The sequence below is a fragment of the Dendrobium catenatum genome, unplaced genomic scaffold (assembly GCF_001605985.2).
Source record: "Dendrobium catenatum unplaced genomic scaffold, ASM160598v2 fragScaff_scaffold_763, whole genome shotgun sequence".
Taxonomy (NCBI): Eukaryota; Viridiplantae; Streptophyta; class Magnoliopsida; order Asparagales; family Orchidaceae; genus Dendrobium; species Dendrobium catenatum.
This window is the reverse complement of record NW_021319225.1, coordinates 949,471-961,391: the sequence shown is the minus strand read 5'-3', so window position 1 is coordinate 961,391 and position 11,921 is coordinate 949,471. Positions and strand designations below refer to the sequence as shown.

Here is an 11,921-nt window from a genome sequence, read left to right as displayed (position 1 = left end):
TTCTAGGCTGTTTAGAACACGTAGGATTTAATTTTATCTGGATTTAGTAGATCCTCTAAATATGAATTTAGTAATTTCCGAGGATGTTAAATCTCGAAAACTGTTTGGCTTGACCTAAGTTAAATACTGATAAATCCTAAAAAACTGTTTGGCAACGTAATCTAGGATTTAACACAGTTGATTCATTTGGAAATTAAATTTTAATTGTGTATGCATTGTAGGACTATTTGATAATTAGATAATTAATCATATAATTAGTAATTTGATAATTAGTAATAATTGAGCAACTTCTAATTATATTATTCAACATTATAACTTATTAAAGATAATTAAAAATAAAGTTAATAAGTTATAATGGTAAATACTTATTATTTTATTAATTATATAATTATATTTTTAAATCCTAATTAATTTGTTGATTATATTTTAAAATTATAAATTATTTAATTAATACTCATATTAATGATTTTATTAAATATTTAAATATTATATTAATTTAATGATAATTATACAACTAATAACTATAAAATCAACCTATTACAAATATTAATTAAACTAATTTCATGATAATTATACTATTTATTATTAAATAAAATAAAATTAGATAACTTAGTTATACTACTAATTAATTATTTAATATCCATTTTTAATCTATTCGTGATTGCATCAATCTTGATATTGGGGCGGTGAAAAAGCTTCTTCTCCAACTGATTCCTTCGAGATTTCGCAAATTCCCTCCATCCTTACGGCTTGGAGTTTCTTCCAGCTTCTTCTCTTCTCCGTTGCAGCTCTCCCTGTCGTCGATTGCTTCAACTCTCAACGGCGAAAAGGTACATTTCGCATGCCCTAGATAGGACCCTCGGCCGTTGTGAGCAGGATTTAGCTTTTTCATTCTGCAGTGACCTTCCGTTGATGGATTACAGCTTCAGTGAAACTATAGAATTTTGTGACTCAGAGATAGATGTTTATGCGACCAACTTTTACCAGCAACTGAAGTCAGAAGAGCTCAAAGTGAAAGTCACAGACAACATCTATAGATGTCCTTTTTGTCATAAAAAGAAGACGCAAAATTACAAGTACAAGGATCTGCTTCAGCATGCTACAGATATTGCTGCTACTAACAAGAACGCAAAGGTGAAGGCAAACCACCAGGCCATTGTAGAATTTCTGAAGAATGATATTTCTGATGATTCAAGTCCGTCACAACTTTTGATTACTAAAAGAGAGCATCTGAAAGCTGAACAGGATGAACAATTTGTCTGGCCCTGGATGGGAATCCTTGTTAATGTTCCAACAGAATTCAAGAATGGAAAGTATGTTGGTGAAAGTGGCAATAGGCTTAAGGAGCTGCTCTCTAAATTCAATCCCATAAAATTCCACTCTTTGTGGAATTTCAGGGGCCATACAGGAAATGTGGTTGTGAACTTCAGCAAAGATTGGATTGGATTTAGGGATGCAATGGCTTTTGAGAACTATTTTTATGCTGATCACTTTGGTAAGATGAATTGGGTTGAAAAAAGGAATTCTATTCCAGGAATATATGGATGGGTGGCTCGTGCTGATGACTATTATTCAGGAGGTCCTATTGGAGAACATCTGCAAAAACATGGAGATTTAAAAACTGTTGATGATATAACTAATGAGGAGTCTAATAAAATGAGCAAACTTATTCAAGATTTGGCAACTCTGATTGAAGTCAAGAAAAAGCACATTGAGGAGCTTGAGGACAAATACAATACATCAACATTGTCTCTCAATAAGATGATGGAAGAAAGGGATAAACTACATGAATCTTATAATAATGGTGATTCTCTTAGATGACTACTAATTGTTTCATGCTCTTAATAGCACTGATGAGTGATAGTACATAGAATTTTCCACTCTACAAATTGATATGAATATTTTGGATTGAGGATATTTCAGCCTTAAAATTGAGATTGAAATTTGGCTGCACTTTCTCTAAGATATTTAGTACCATGGTAAACTGCTATTTGATAGATTTAATAAGTATTGGAGGAAACAAAAACCTGGCTTTGCAATTGTTTTATTTTATTCCGTTCTTTGGCGTGAGATGGTGGTGTATCTCAAATTTATGTATTAGATATGTTTGATATATCTCTTTTAAATTTGTTGTAGCCTTCAATTTTTTTTTTTTTTTAATTTTGCTAAGAACTTGCTCTCAATTTTAAATTGGATCATTAGTATTTGTTCATCTGATTGAATTTATTTCTTTTTGACATAAGTTGAAAGGGTTGGTGCAGGCTTGGATTATAATTATGCATATTACACTCCATCGTTAACACTGGAATCTTGTGTTCTTCCTTAGAAATTCAAAGAATGCAGCAACTCGTCCAAGATCATTCTCGTAGAATATTTGATGAGAATGAGAACTTAAGGACTGAGCTGGAGTCTAAGAGAAGAGAACATGCATTCAGATCCAAGCAACTGAATACATTAGCAGCTCAAAGTGAGTCTGAGATAAGGAAACTTGAAGATGAAAAGAAGAAGGTACAATATATTTTTGTTTAATTTGCAAGATAGCTTTTAACCTGTTAACTCCTTGGTGAAGGTACTGCTAGATTAAACTGTACATTTCCTGTGGATTCTTATAGCATGCTTGATTGCAAGTCATTTAGAAATTTAATTCTGCAAAATCATTTCTCACTAAGGTTCTGTTCAACATTGCTTTCTGACATCTGCATTTGCCTGTTTGAACAACACAAGTAGATTTAAGGTGTTTAGTGTAATGCAAGAGAAAGCCTAGTTGTATGAAATTGAAATGTAGTTTTTTAGGGAATAGTGGGTATGATAGCTTCCGAAAAAATTCACTTATATGGATTTTTGCTTTCTATCTTTAAAAATTAATTTATTTAATTATAAATTTGACATTATTTAATAATTATATTAAGTTCATATTATATACATTTCAATCATTCTATCAATTAATATCAATACTACAACAATTTTTTACTCGCATGGACAACTCTTACAATACTATTGACAACAATTTCGATTGATTTTACCAAACGCTTATAAACTTTACAGGAAAACTGAGTACAACACAAAACGACAATGCCAAATAGAGCCCAAATCCACTATCTGACTATGAACTGAGATGTACTCGACTGTTGCATTGAGGATTAATTTTTTTTGGACTTGTGAGCAATGTGCTTTGATGATAATGAATGGAATATGAATATATTCTTCTAAGTGTAATCAAGACGATTTTAAGGGGTTGACACATGTGATGATTGGATATTATTTAAAAGCCATGTCAAATTAATTAATTTATGGCGTCTTTCATTGTAAAGGGCATGTCAAGGGGGGGGAGGGAGGTGTGTAATGGAATATTTTGGGATTTTTTTTTGATATCCTATTATTTCAAACGCCTCACAATGAACAAACAAAAGCTAATAATTAAATCAATTAACTAAACACAACTATGTGTACAAGTGTAGATGAAATGACATACACAATGTGTATAAAGTAATATTAAGAGTGTTTAAATAATAACTAAAATCTTTAAAAAATTTACACTTAGAAATATTAGTGTGTACACCCTTGTATTCAAATACTTAAATCCTACAAATGCGTCATCACACAAGTTAACTATATTGTATGCTACAAAACAAGCAAATGAGTAAATGATTACGAAGCACAATACAAATGAATTATACAACATGATAGGCTAAAAAAGATAGCACTAAAACTACAAGTGCATAATACAAAAGGCATAATAAGTACGAGCTTTTATGATAATTGAATTAAATGCATTTATAATAATGCATTTTTTAGCCATTGATGTGATGTTGATATTAGGTGTCACTAGGTTGGATTGAAGTTGACTGAACACCTTTTTTAGCATCTCTATTTGGTCTTGATTGATGGGTGGGAGTATGGAAGCAGATGTTGGTTTTAGGGATTCATTATTATTTGCTAAGAAGCTCAGACACTTCCATGATGTCTAAATAGAAGAAATCTCACATAGTTTCCAGCATGATCTTTTTGCTCCGAATGGACGTGATGGTTTTGATTCCAAATGTCTCTTGAACTTCATGAAGGTTTTTATTTAGCCCGTAAAGGAATTTGACTACCCTCTCTTTCAAATCTAGTTCTTCAAAGATATCTAATTGCTGCCAATACCTATTAAGAGGGTTGTAGTATTTAGTGACAAAAAGATGTCCTTGAAGATCTCTTTTGTCATGTAATAAAGCATGACATTTTATCCAATTTCTTTTTTCATGGTGTTAATGAGCCAATACATAAAAACGTTATTTTCAGATTACCATGTTCTGAATTTTGTATCTTACTTTCGAGGAATGGCCACCCATGAGATTATCATTTTTGACTTTTTTCTGATGTAGAACGGAGGGGATCGGTCAAAAGAGGGGAAAAAGGGAAGGCGTCCATATACGTTGAATGTGTTCACATACGGTGAATGTGTCCACATACGGTGAATGTGTCCACATACGGTGAATGTGTCCACATACGGTGAATGTGGACCTGAGGAATTTCCAAACTTGAATTATTAAGATAAGGAAAGGGGAATTATGACAGGTCTTTAATTAAATTCAAATTGGGAGAATTAAGGAAAGCCTCCTAATATAATTCATCCTATTTTAAGAAAGAATTTCAAATTTAAATTAATTAAAATTTGAATTTAAAAACTTTCCAAACTTAAAATGCATCGAATAAGGAATGCCTTCAATAATTAATTTGAAAGTGGAGGGAAAGAGAAAATGGGAAGGGGGGTAGGGCCAGTGGTTAGCTTGATTATGGGTGATTGATATGAGGGGTTAAAGGTGTCTATATTTAGAATCTTAAAATAGGAAAGTGGATTTAAATCAACTCCTATTTAAAATTCAAAATTGCATGATTTGAGGAACTTTCCTAAAATAGTTTTTCTCATTTAGGAAGTAAAATTCAAATTCAAATATAATTGAATATGAATTTAAATAGTTTCCAAAATTAAAGGGAGCTAATTTAGCAAAGGATTTGAATGCTAGATTTTGAATCTTGGAGCTAAGAGATGGATGATGGCCGGCGGCTTTCGGGAGGGGATTGGGTTGGCGGTTGGGTGTCTTTTGGCCTAGGGTTTGGGTGGAGTTTTCGGCCAATAGGAGAAAGAGAGATTGGGAAGTGGCGGTTAGGAAAATAAGGAGAATAATAATAATAATAATAAGACAAAACCACGAGCTTTAGACTCTTTCGAAGACTGACGGGTGATACGTTGCCCTTCTTCAAGGAACTTCAAGCCACGATCCCGGACCCATCCTGCGGCTTTTTGAAAGCTCTGATTCCTTCCTATAGGAATCTCACTAACGTCCTCCCAAAAGAACACAAGTGCAAAACACAATTTTTTATTATAATTCTATCACACCTAATACAAGAGAAGGGGCCTCTATATATAAGTCTCAAAAGAAACTAAAAGACAAATTTGCCCATTGGGCTAACATAAGACGAGACTCTTAAATAAAAAGGGTAAAAAATGAAAATTGCAAAATTAAATCAAAATACAATTAATAAACTAAAATAAAACAGAATGATATCGGCCGTCGATCTTTGACTCTTCCTTTGAATATCGTCCACCGTCGGATGTCCGCATCACTTTCGCCCATCATAACTGATTGGGCCTATTGGAGAGAATTTTGTCTGTTTAGTTCGTGTCTTATTAGTGATATATTTGAGGTGAAGCTTCTTGATTGCTAATGTGGCCATGAATCATTTGTTCATGATTTGAGGTGGCATTGAAGGAGAAGCTTTTATTGGATGTTGTTTCGTGTTTAACCATGATTATGGTTAATAGAGAAGAATTGAAGTAGATTGGGATCGTCCAAAAGGCTGAATTGCAAGCGGGTTGGAGAGAAGTGGAGTTGCAAGTTCAAAGGTCGCTCTTGCGGGAACTTGATGCCAGATCATGATGTTGAAGCGGACTCTTGTGGGATCACAAAGTTGGCAAGGCTGAGCGGTAAGTAGAGCTTGCACACCAGCAAGCGAACAATTTGCCTCATGGATCTTCACGCAAGGGAATCTTTGCCAATGAAAGAAGATATGAGAGACGAAAGAGAATGAAGATTATTTAGAATCAATGCTCTAATACCATTTGAAAAATTATAAGTCAAGAAATACAAAAGAATAATTTGAATCTTATTTCTTTGCTTCATCATGTAGAAAAGGTACATAATTGTAGGTGTTAAAATATATACATTATAGTCCTATGAATAATGAATAATTAATGGGAGTCATTTAAGGAAGAATGAATAGCGATGGATTGTTGAGGTGGATCATCATCTTAGGTTTATTTAATCGAAGCACACGGATTGTTGATGAGGCTTTCTCTTTGGAATTTCCCCGAATTCAAATAAAACCCTTAGCTGTTTTATGGCGCTTTAGAAGGGTTTATTGCTATGCAATCATACAGTTTATGGTTGATAATACAAAATAAAAATGTTGTGCTTTAGTTGATTGATGTGCTAGCTAGCTAGCTAATGCGTTTGACCAAATTGTGAGATGAGCACATACTTCAACCTAATTTTGCATGACAAGAAGTTCCAGGCAACATATATTCACCAACTTCCTTTTCCCATGCAGTTATTTGGAAATGATTTTTACTATTTTCTGACCTTGCAGAATGCTATGAAAAATAGTTTACTTGAGTTGGCTTCCTTGGAGCAGAAGAAGGCCGATGACGATTTTCTGAGTCTCGTTGAAGAACAAAAGGTCAGTCTATTACAATACTTGAGACGTTCTTCTTCTGAGACTTTTTTGTTTTTAAAATATTATACAAAATCGAGTACCACTGCATGCCCTCATCAATATAAAAAAGCGTGCAGAAAGAGAAGGAGGCTAACAATAAGAAGATACTTAATCTACAAAAGCAACTAGATGCAAAGCAAAAACTTGAGCTAGAAATACAGCAGCTGAAAGGCTGTCTAGAAGTAATGAAGTTAATGGGAGGGCAAGATTTGGTAGTTCACCAGAAAATAGACCAGCTTAATGAAGAACTCAGAGAGAAAAATGAAGAATTGGAAGATCTTGAAGTACTTAATCAAGCTTTGGTTGTTAAAGAAAGAAAGAGCAATGATGAGCTGCAAGAAGCTAGAAAAGAGTTAATATCTGTGAGTTTACTTGGCTGTTCGTTTTTTCTTCCACAGGATAAGTGCTGCTCTTATGAGATTAATTCACCATTGTAGGGTGCTTCAGACATACTCGGCAACCGAACAATGATAGGGATCAAGAGGATGGGCGAACTTGATGAAAAAATATTTCATGCTGCATGTATAAAAAGATATCGGAAAGATGAGGCAGATGTAAAAGCTGCTGAATTTTGCTCCAAGTGGCAAGATGAATTGAAAATTCCAGAGTGGCATCCTTTTAGAATTTCCTCTGTTGATGGAAAGCTTAAGGTATCTTTCTCACTGTTCTTATTTATAACCCAACAAAACCGTTGATATTTATAATTTATTTTCAGATCCTTGATATTTAACAACTTGAGAATGGTAATATTCCATTGATTCAGTTATGGAGCTATGCTGTTTCTGCTTGCAATATTTACACAATTCTCTCTCTTTTTTCTTCTTTCTCCATTCTTTGGGCAACATTTTCAAAAGAATTCTTTAAAAAGCATTATACCTGATCAGGTGGTATATATCCGACTTTTCTCATTTCCTCAGGATTCCAAAATTTGCATCAACTGATCCTTCTCATTTTTTTGTTGGATTAATCACACATGTGACATGCTTTAACGGGCCTTCCAATGGTTCTAGATGCTGGAATAATTTTCTTAGGAAATGTCAAGGACTAAATGTAGAGAAGTTAGAAATATGTGAAATAATGTTAAATTTGGCATGAAGTATATTTGAGATGCTTTCTTTATTATAATGAGTAGCTTACTGTTAGACGTTAATATATTTTATTGGATCTGAAAACTATTTTTCAATGCTTATAGACAAATGAAATCTTTCTCAAGATTAATAAATGATAGATTTGTCAATCATCCACTAATATTTGGGTCATATTATCTCTTCTACCTACGTCAAATCTGACCTTCATTTATCGCCTTTTTCAGTAAAAAAATTAAGCATTAAACTCTCTAAATCTTTGACTTATCTATAAGAGTTATAGGATATAGAATTTGTTTCTAACTGACCTAAGTATTTGTTTGGCAATTAATTTCTTATTGGTACTGATCATAGAAACTTACGTGAACTACATACTCGAGTTATTCAAACTTCTGATCAACAAAATTGTTTTTGTAAGCTTTTAGGTTTTAATTTCACTATTGAATATAAGCCAGGAAAAACAAATATTGTTGCCAATTCGTTATCTAGATTGCTGGAAGATACTTCTACACTTCATCCTTTTTTGCTTGCTCCCAAAACTTTTTTTCTTTTTTCTCTAATAAATGATTTAAAAAAAGGAATCTCTTCATTCTCCACATATTTTTAATATAGCTTCTTAGCTTTCTAATGACAAACTCTCTCATACAGACTAACAATTTCTGATCAAATTCTTTATTATAAAGGTCATATTTATCTCAGTAAGGATTATTCCCTCAAACAACAAATCCTCACAAAATTCTATTCCACACCTCTTGCAGGTCATCAAGGTGTTCTCCGCTAATTTATATTGGCTTGACCTTCATCAAGACATTGCCAATTTTGTTAGCAAAAATGTCTGTCTTGTCAGAAAATCAAATCATCTGCCCTTCTTTTTGTTGAACTCCTTTCTCCTCTACCAATGCCCTTGCAAAATTGGAAATATTTGTTTATAGACTTCATTACTGGTCTGCCTAATTCTAAAGGCTATACTGCTATTTTGGTAGTCATTGATTGCTTATCAAAATTCTCCTATTTTAAAAATCAAATCATCTACCCTTCTTTTTGTTGGACTCTTTTCTCCTCTACCAATACCCTTGCAAAATTGGAAAGATTTGTTTATAGACTTCATTACTGATCTTCCTAATTCTAAAGGTTTTACTGCTATTTTGATAGTCATTGATTGCTTATCAAAATTCGCCCATTTTAATCTTCTAACTACAACATATTCCGCTTCTAACCACCGAATCTTTATACTAGAAGAAACTTAATCACTGCCTTAGTCTCCCCTAATGCAAATCTAATTGTTAGTTTCTAAAATTTACCTTCAGTTTTTAGCATATTCTCTTATTTTATAGTACTCTTGATGTAATTTTCTATTCTAAAGTAAAGCTTTAACCTTAGAAATTATATCCTCATGTGTATCTTCATTATCTTACATAATATTTCCAAAATACTTAAATGTATTAAACATCAGTTTTACTTGATCATCCAATAATTTGGGTAATAATTATTAAGTTCACATCCACCATCATGTAATTTACTCAAATTATCTCTTATTAATAGTGTGTCTCTAATCTTCTGCAAGCTTGCTGGATTGTTCTAATTCTTCATTTATTTAGAAGAAGTGTATATTTAAGTGCTTTCTATCATATTTCTTTTTACTAATTAGAAACTTGTTCTCTTGCATCTACTCACTTAAGTAACTTTAATATATATTTGTCGCTCTCTCTTTAATGCCCACAAACTTCTCAACCATCTCCTTTCTCTCTCTCAAAGTCTTAGTTGGTATCTCACCTTAAAAAAAAAATTGTTATTATGCATTTTATTGGAAGCTATGTGAAATTTACTTGGTTCACTCTGTAATATTATTTATTATTGCATTTATTTGCACTTCCATAAAATTTTATTTCTTTAAACTTCCATTCTCAACCTCAAATTATAGACAAGATTAGAGATAGTCGCCTTAGGTGGCTTGGTCGCATAAAATGCTGGCCTTTGTTAGATCTAAAAAGATTTTATTAGAAAGTATTGAAAATGATTTTTTTTTGTTCTATTTAAATGAGAATTTAACTATTAATAGACCCAATGGAGCAAAATGATTCATGTTGTTGACCTCACATAATAAGATAAAGACTTATTGTTGTTATTGTTTTCTTTTATATATCTATCTTAATCAATATCTCTGAATTTTCCTTAGCTTATCATAGCTATTTTAAATATTGCATTTTCTCTTTTCTTAGTACTTAGTCTACCAAAAAAAGCCACCAATAGGTGTGGTTTTGATTTTGTTTAGGATTCTTTTTGCAAAGTTCGGGTGCCTCTTGGGAATTAAAAGCATATGCTTGATATTTTTGTGCAAAGATAATCATCGTGATTCTAGAGTTCTAGGTTTAGTTAAAACTGGCCATAGAAAGCTTTGGTGTTTTGGTGGCCCAGCCCCATTCAACGTGAACTACACTGTGGGAATGAGACTTAAAGCATTCGAAGCACTTTGTTATCTATGTTACGGGGTCACTAATGCAAAATGTAAGGTTCCTTTTTACGATTCCCCTTTTGTAAAAACCAAAATAAGGATTGAACAGGGGATGAATGGCATCCTCTAGAACAACTTTTATCAGAGATAATCCAATAGAGATAAGGAAGTTTAAAATTAGGAAATTAGGTCAATGGATATTAGATCTACCTAACTTAATATAAATTCATGAAAGGTATATTAAACAAAATCTAAAATTTTTATATTTTTTAGATAATTCTCCTTCATTACTGATCTGCTTAATTCTAAAGGTTTTACTGCTATTTTGATAGTCATTGATTGCTTATCAAAATTCGCCCATTTTAATCTTCTAATTACAACCTATTCCGCTTCTAACCTCGCTAATCTTTATACTTGAAGAAACTTAATCACTGCTTTAGTCTCCCCTAATGCAAATCTAATTGTTAGTTTCTAAAATTTACCTTCAGTTTTTAGCATATTCTCTTATTATTTAGTACTCTTGATGTAATTTTCTATTCTAATCGTACAAGTGAATACGTTTATGTGTGGTTTCCATATTGTTTTCACCGTTCATCCACTGCATAGTTTATGGGGGCAACTGTGGCTTTATGCATAGCTGAATGCCTCTTTGAAAACTTGGAATCTGGTAGTCCTATATCATGCTCTCCTATCTGTCTCTCTCTCTCATGCTCTCCCTCTCCCTCTCTATCTCTTCAGAATGAATGCAGTTAAGGGCATCTCCAACCGAAAAACTCATTTTTCACTCCAAAATACAGTAATACACCAAAATGCGATAACTTGTCTCCAACCGAACTCCATTTTTCAACATCAAAAAAAGAATATTCATACTATATTCTTTATACTTAATTTTTGAATTAAAAATAAATAATTAAATGGTAGGTAAACGTGCGACGCCAAATATTGGCGTCACACTGTTCACCTGCGATGAAAGAGCGTCAAAATTGCCGCTCAGTTGGAGCTACAGAAGAACGGCAAACAACAAATGTTGTTTGTTGTTCCATTGGAGATGCCCTAAGCCTTTTGTCATGCTGATCATGAAAAGTTGAAAATGGGATGGTATAATGCTTCTGTGAAAATAGTCGAAAAATCATTTCTTTCTAATATGCCTCATGATTGCCACAATTGATTCATCATGCAGGAGGTCATACAGGAAGATGATGAGAAATTGGTCGCTTTAAGATGCGAGCTGGGCGATGAGGCCTACAGGGCTGTGACATCGGCCTTATTGGAGATTAATGAGTATAATCCAAGCGGCAGATACGTCATCAATGAACTCTGGAGCTACAGAGAGGGACGGAGAGCAACTCTGAAAGAGGCTATCGAGTTTGTGATGAAGCATTTGACGTCGCAGAAGCGGAAGCGATGACTGCATTTCTAAGTTGATTAGGGTTATGTCGTTTATGTCTGTGTTCAACATTTTGTAAGATGGAAGGTTTGGCTGACCGTTCTTTTGCACGTTTCAAGAATCACTTCCATGTAATTTTTTGGCTGCCCAATGTTCTTTAGTTAGATGCACATTTATTATGTTAAGTATTAATGTATTATATTTGGATGGGCAATTGCAGTCTTTTGTAGAGTTGTGATAA

The 11,921-nt window shown here is 33.1% G+C and overlaps 1 protein-coding gene across 3 annotated transcripts; it reads left to right on the top strand.

Annotated features, from left to right (window-relative positions):
• The first annotated feature begins 671 nt into the window (after positions 1-671).
• On the top strand, positions 672-11,921 carry LOC110100358 (factor of DNA methylation 5). Of its 3 annotated transcripts, XM_028696552.1 has the most exons (7): positions 672-830; positions 900-1,804; positions 2,327-2,508; positions 6,631-6,720; positions 6,834-7,118; positions 7,194-7,406; positions 11,474-11,921. In XM_028696552.1, exons 2-7 carry the CDS (start codon positions 913-915, stop codon positions 11,699-11,701), a joined length of 1,890 nt encoding a protein of 629 aa, XP_028552385.1. In that variant the 5' UTR covers positions 672-830; positions 900-912; the 3' UTR covers positions 11,702-11,921. The 3 variants fall into 3 exon arrangements, with proteins under 3 accessions (XP_028552385.1, XP_028552386.1, XP_028552384.1); XM_028696553.1 differs by having other exon boundaries at positions 672-1,804; positions 6,676-6,720; XM_028696551.1 differs by having other exon boundaries at positions 672-1,804.

Bases quoted from the DNA above. Each gene is read 5' to 3' on its own strand.
- LOC110100358 (XM_028696552.1), top strand. From the start codon at position 913: ATGGATTACAGCTTCAGTGAAACTATAGAATTTTGTGACTCAGAGATA. The intron at 1,805-2,326 runs GTGATTCTCTTA...GTTCTTCCTTAG, and splicing joins ACATGAATCTTATAATAATG to AAATTCAAAGAATGCAGCAA. The intron at 7,119-7,193 runs GTGAGTTTACTT...TCACCATTGTAG, and splicing joins CTAGAAAAGAGTTAATATCT to GGTGCTTCAGACATACTCGG.